The sequence below is a fragment of the Bactrocera dorsalis genome, chromosome 4 (assembly GCF_023373825.1).
Source record: "Bactrocera dorsalis isolate Fly_Bdor chromosome 4, ASM2337382v1, whole genome shotgun sequence".
In the NCBI taxonomy this organism is placed as follows: Eukaryota; Metazoa; Arthropoda; class Insecta; order Diptera; family Tephritidae; genus Bactrocera; species Bactrocera dorsalis.
In genome coordinates this window covers 68992081-68998496 of record NC_064306.1, presented here as the reverse complement: position 1 = coordinate 68998496, position 6416 = coordinate 68992081, and the positions used below count along the sequence as shown (strand labels likewise).

Genomic DNA, 6416 nt, shown 5'->3' with positions numbered 1-6416 from the left:
TGTTTATGTTTATTATTATTTCAAGTAAATTATGGGAAGAAAATCAAAGGAAACCACATTCGAAGAAAGCAACATATGTTCTTCAAAAGGAAGGAAAAACGTTGCAAGATATATCAAAATTTACCAATAGAAGCGTTTCAACCATCCACATCGTTTTGTAGAGGAATTCACTGGCAATATATTCAAATATTTAAAGTTAATTTAAGATTTAGCTCGAATGAATCTGGGCTTTACAGTCGTTATAAATTTCAAAAGGACAACAATTAGACACATATACGTACGAGCTCACAATACAAAGCTGGGGATATTGTACAACACCCAAAAAGTTTTAGGAACGCCCCCTCAACCCACAGACTTTAATCCGATTGAGCACTTGTGGGCAGAAATGGAACGTGTTATCCGCAAACACAACATAACATCTATGGCCTACAAGAAGCAATTCTCAAAGAATGTGAAGAAGTCATTGCAGAATTCTCCGAATTTTTCAATTGATGTGTTTTTAATTATGCTCCTTTAAAATAAAATTAATTTTTGAGTTTAAACAAAAGTTAAAACTACAATACAGTAAAACAGTATATTTTAATAATAATAAATCTTTTGTAAGATTTCCTAGTCTTCATTATATTTAAAAAAATGGGCGGAAAAGAGCGCATAATACGGTCTATCCCAAATAGTTACGTAATAATCTCTTAAAAGGAAGAACGATTTTTTATAAAAAAACAAAAACCATGATCTTACATATATACATAATTGATTCTGTCGATAGCCCAAAAACAACAATTTGTCAAAAGTAATTGGATATATAATGTCAAAATCAGGCGTTTTATTTTCCTAGTTTTGATTTTATGATTCGAAAATAAATTTTTCATAATTTTCAACCAATAAATAGCGTTTTTAAGTAATAACTGAATACGAATAGATTGTAAACTACATAAAAACATTAAAATGTAAACAGAGAAAGACAAAAAACCATTAATTTTTGCATTATGGATACAAGTATTTCTTTCATAACAGGAAGCACGATCCATACCGAAACAACCTTCTATAATTGAATCATGAAAGAAACGTTATAAATTTTCAGCAATGATGGTATTCCCACATTTTTGTAATTGTTTACATCACGAGTATTACATGTGCAGGGGTATATAATAAAACGATAACATTTTTAATCGATGTGTGATTAACAGCCATACAAAATAAATTATTTTTCACTTTCAGAAAATTATAAAGTAATACTCAAATATTAAATAAAAATAAATATTCATAAAATGTTCAGTTTTAACTTACTCAAAAGCAGAGAGCGTGAATTATTCAATTCTCTGTCAAAAGGAAAAGCTTTGAGGCATACATTACGCAATACTAATATTTTTACGAATGCAACCCTGGAAATTACGAAACTGCAGAGAATAAACAAAACTAAATGGAAAGGATTTTTTTTGAACTTCTTATGCATGCAAATTCGCGAATATTGTTCAAAAGCGAAATCCTGAAAGGAATATGAAAAAGTTGAAAGTAGATCCGATAGGAATTTTTCAAGCAGGTTCAATTTTTCTTGTAAGAAAAAACTGAAATTTTTTCTTATTAGCAAAGCATATCAAAAAACCTATTACCGTTAATTGAAAAACATAAATAAAAACAGTGCTGTGTGCGAAATTGTATTTTAGTGTTTTCTAGTTATAAATTTAGCAGTTTAGCAGCAAAACTACAGAAATGAATAATATGGTAAGTTTTTGGCAAATAGTGGAACACAAATTGCTATACGCTATATATGCATAACTAATTTTTAGGATCACGTAAAAAATTTTTATCCTGAAAATTATAAACTGGATCTGTCGGAAACAATGAAGGCAGCGCTATCAAAAGGGCCAGGTGGTGTGGGTCTTGGCGGTGGGGGCGGTGGATCAGGCAGCGCTGGTAGTAGTGGTGGTGGACATGGAATGGGTGCGGCAGTATCACATAATGAAATACAGACTGGCGGAAGTACCGGTATTCCTGGTGTTGGATACGTAACAGAAAAGTTATACATGCTATTGCAGCTCTACTTGCAAAACAAAGGATGGAACCCAAGTGCTGAATTATTGCAATGTTTTACGGATCTCAAAGATAATGCCATGTTACCTAGCGCTGCCTATTTGCAGTATGTAGTTAATAATAATATATTTCTCCTATATGCAAGCCCTTAAAATTTTTAATACTCAAATTTTTTCCTTATTTTAGAGTTCTGGCTAATCGTTTAACTTTGGACACACAAGGGCGTTTAATATTGCGAGAAAATGGCAAAATTGTCCTTCCATTTGAACATTTCGCCAACGCAGTGATGCTAAAACACATGTCTGGTCCACATGGACTGCATTTGAGTGTTGAGGCTACTGTGCGTGCAGTGATTGAATCTTATACAATCGGTCGTGAAAATTTTGGCATGGAAAAGGAATTTATAATAGAAGTTGTTCAGTCTTGTCCTAGTCCGGCTTGCCGTTATTATAAGAATCATCTTGGTATGTCACCGTTGCCATTTATGGATCAACAATTCGCAGGCGTAAATCACGCAGATTTCCTACAACATTTGCCACACCTACCCCCACCACCGCCTCACCCCATGGTTCCTGGATCCACAAACAGCGGTGTCTCTTCTGCGGGGTCCTCATCCTCAAGTGGAGGCAATAGTAATATTACTGGTTCATCTGGTGGTTCTGTTAGTGCAGGCGGAGAAGTCGACTTAACGAAAAGCTCCACAACATCACACTCAACTGGAAAGGTGCCGGTCCCCACTCAACTTCAAATGCTTACAAAGCAACAACAAAACAGTATACAATCACAATTGTCGCAGCTTAGTGCAGCTGCTGCAGCAGCAGCCCACCATCAACAGCAACAACAAGCCGCTGCTGCTGCAGCTGCTGCTGCCGCCGCTAAACAACAACAGCAACAGGCACAAGCGGCGGCTGTTGCTCAACAACAACAACAGCAGCAACTGACAGCGGCACTTTTACAGCAACAACAGAGTCGGGCATTAGCTCAGCAAAGTTTGGAAAAATTCAATAACTTGAGTGCTTTGGAGAAACAACGTGTGCTACAACAATTAGACCCAAAACATTTCGATCCAATGGCTGTGGCTGCAGCAGCTGCCAATTTACAAATGCAGGGCATTAGTGATTTTAGGGTAAGATAATGTGAATATACAAATGTGGATTTATTATAATATATTCAACCTGTAGGTTGCCGCTATCGCTGCTGCAGCCGCACAGGCAGCTGGAGGATCTCCTATGTTGCCATCATCTTCGACTGCTGCATGTGGTGCACCGATAAGCGGTAGTAATGCCCTTAACAGCAGTAATAGCAGTATGACCGGAAGTGGTAATAACAGTAATAGTACTACTGGCATTGGAAACTGTGGCGGTACTTTAAGTGGAGCCTCCGTTTTGCCATCAACGGTTGGTAGCATGAACAACAGTGGAGGCAGCAATAGCAGCGCAAGTAGTGCGGGACACATTCCTGTTAACAACACAAGTAACAACAACATCATTGGTGTAAGTGGCAATGTCAGCAGCAACAATTCTCACCATAGTCATCAATTGCCGCCTCCATCACAATCGCCTAGTGCGCACTCCAGTCATTCTTCGTCATCATCTTCATCGCACTCCGCTGAACAAATTGTTCAGAAAAATGTAGAACTTTTGCGGTGAGTACGATATTTCAAAATTTGTGAAACACGTTAAGCAGAAATACATCAGAGTCAAAAGCGTTATTTACTTTAAGTAATGAATATTGTTATTCTAGTAGCATAAAACATTTTCAATATAGTTTTGTGGAATCCTGCAAAATCGTCAACCATCAGGGGGAAACGGACTATATTATTTTTTCGCTTGCGCACCACTGATATACTGTTATTTCATCTGAAAACCCTATTTCTATTTACAATCTATAGTTAAAAGTTATTTATAAATATTTTTGGTATATAATCTCCAGATTGGTATTTGCTACATAAAACAACAAATATTTTTTTGAAAAAATATTTACAGTTCTAATTTGGAATCTATTGAATCGAACAAAGACTTGCTGGCATTGCATAATGGCGCATGGACTGTACCGGATAATAATCGCGAACCTTTACCAGTGGGCCAAGATAAAATAGTGCGTATTTTCACTGAGCTAATGAGAAATATGGCGCGCATGAAAACCTATATACGTCCGTCTATGTGTAAACCATACGGCAAACAAAGCGAGAGCTTACAGAAAAGTAAAAACCTAATTTTCATTTCAAATATTTAAACATACATATGCCCAAAATATATATTTTTACATTCTAGCACTATTGGATACAATACAGATTGTACAAACCTTGCGTAATTGCTTGCCAGCACCACACATCCCGGTGTCCTCGTGGAAAAGTGAAAGTGAAGGTAACACTGGTTTAATAACTGCGAATAACGGTTCTGTAGGTAGTACGAGTAACAGCATAATGGGTGGAGTAGGTGCTGGTTTAATGGTGACTAATAGAGTGGAAAATTTGACCAACTGAATGTAAGCAAAATATTTCCTTTTTCTCATTCTATTTCTATTTTTTAGTTTTGTTAATTTAAATTTAAAGTCTTTTGTGTTTTACTCCACGTCGTTCAAAAGAGAGACGGTTCCATAAACTGGATTGATAAAAAACAAGCAATTGCACATTTTTATGTACAAATTTTTCTCCCAATCTTCTAAAAGAGTTACTCTTAGAAGATGTGTGTGTTTTTTTTTTGCTGCGCTGGAAAATATTATTTCAGAAATTCATAAATCATGAAACTTGTTGTTCCTTTTCTCACCCAACAATATCTCATCAAGTTAGACACAACGAACCGTACTATTTTCTGTTCGTTCGTGTTTTTAAATTGTTTTAACAATACTAATTAAAACTCGCAAGCCAAGAACAAGACTGAAACATTAAGAGACTTGGTACTAATAGAAAATGGAATATGGTTGGTGTAGAGAATGTTTTATTAGTATTAACCCTGTTTGATATCATATCTCAACTCAAGCTTGATAGAAGCGTTTAAAAGTTTTAAATTAGAGGGCATTTAAAAATCGTTCTACTTAAAAAGTCCGATATTAATTCACAGTAGTTTTAGCAAAAAAAAAAGGATAAATAAATAAAACCTAAAAGTTTATGCATATTTAGATGTTAGATTAAGTGCACAATTGATTTAGCTCAAGCTGTCTTTAGTTGCATAAGATAACACTTAATTCCATAAAAATGAACGTTATGCACTATTCTCAGGCATATTTCATAACAAATTTTTTGACGATATCTGGTTTAGAAAGGAGTTTAATACTTATACATTTTGCTTTTAACAAAGAATACTAATCACGTTATAAATTTGAGAATCAAGTAATTAGATATTGGCAAAGACTTTCTAAACTAAGCTTTTGTGCCAATGAGCTGTAGTGTCAAACGCATTTAATATTTTAAACAAAAAATGCGCAAAGGTTTTTAAAACCGTAAAATAGGCACATGTGCAATTCCAATATAAATGTTGATAGAAGTAGATTAAATCGAAATACGTACATACATAATAATATATATAAATACATACAAACATATGTACTATATATACGTATGCCCAGAGTATATGTTCAGTAATTCACTTCCACATAGTATAAACGGCTTGCAATAATTAATCAAAATGAAATTACGTAATGGCGCTAACTAGTGCACAATATTAATTAAACTTATTATATGAAGAGTTGTGAAATAAACGTTTTCAGTTTTTTCTGCATTATATTTGTAAGTGCCATGTTTTAAAATTTAAAACCGACTGAGCTCGTCTAAGTTTTTATTAATACACGTATATATATTGTATGTGTGTTCTAACAAAATATGTTAAGTGTCCCTGTTCTTTTTTATTGTTTTAATAACGTAACATTTCCTAAGCTTATTACATTCAAATGCCAGTACGGATCATGTTTTGTTTCTTTTTTATAAATTCAGTGGTAAGTAAGAAAGAAATTTTTGGCGAAAACTGTGATACATGAAATTCTATATTTTATATTTTGTCTTATTACCAACATATACATACATGTTTTTACTTATAACATAAACAAATTACTTTTGTTATTTTGTTATATAATAACATTACTTTTAGAAATATCTTTTACAAACGCATTAAAAATGTTTATTTCATTAACTAACAAGTGTCACAAATTCATTAAAACCCTAACCATATCATTACAATAATTTTGTTGTCATTAATTATTATGCAGACATACATAGATGCGAAATTAAATAAATTTTGCTTTACCTGTATTAATTTGCAATAAAAGTGTTAAAAAAATAATATATAAAGCAATAATATTATTACATAAAATATGCATATACGTATGTAGGTACACATATATTCGCAGAACACGTGCACAATTTTATTTTTTTATTTTAAATTAAAACC

The 6416-nt window shown here is 33.6% G+C and overlaps 1 protein-coding gene across 1 annotated transcript; it reads left to right on the top strand.

The window, feature by feature from the left end:
- The first annotated feature begins 1383 nt into the window (after positions 1-1383).
- LOC105225905 (probable serine/threonine-protein kinase tsuA) lies at positions 1384-6047 on the top strand. Its single transcript, XM_011204579.4, has 6 exons — positions 1384-1722; positions 1788-2137; positions 2218-3157; positions 3213-3676; positions 4017-4234; positions 4305-6047. Exons 1-6 carry the CDS (start codon positions 1711-1713, stop codon positions 4514-4516), a joined length of 2196 nt encoding a protein of 731 aa, XP_011202881.2. The 5' UTR covers positions 1384-1710; the 3' UTR covers positions 4517-6047.
- Positions 6048-6416: the final 369 nt, after the last annotated feature.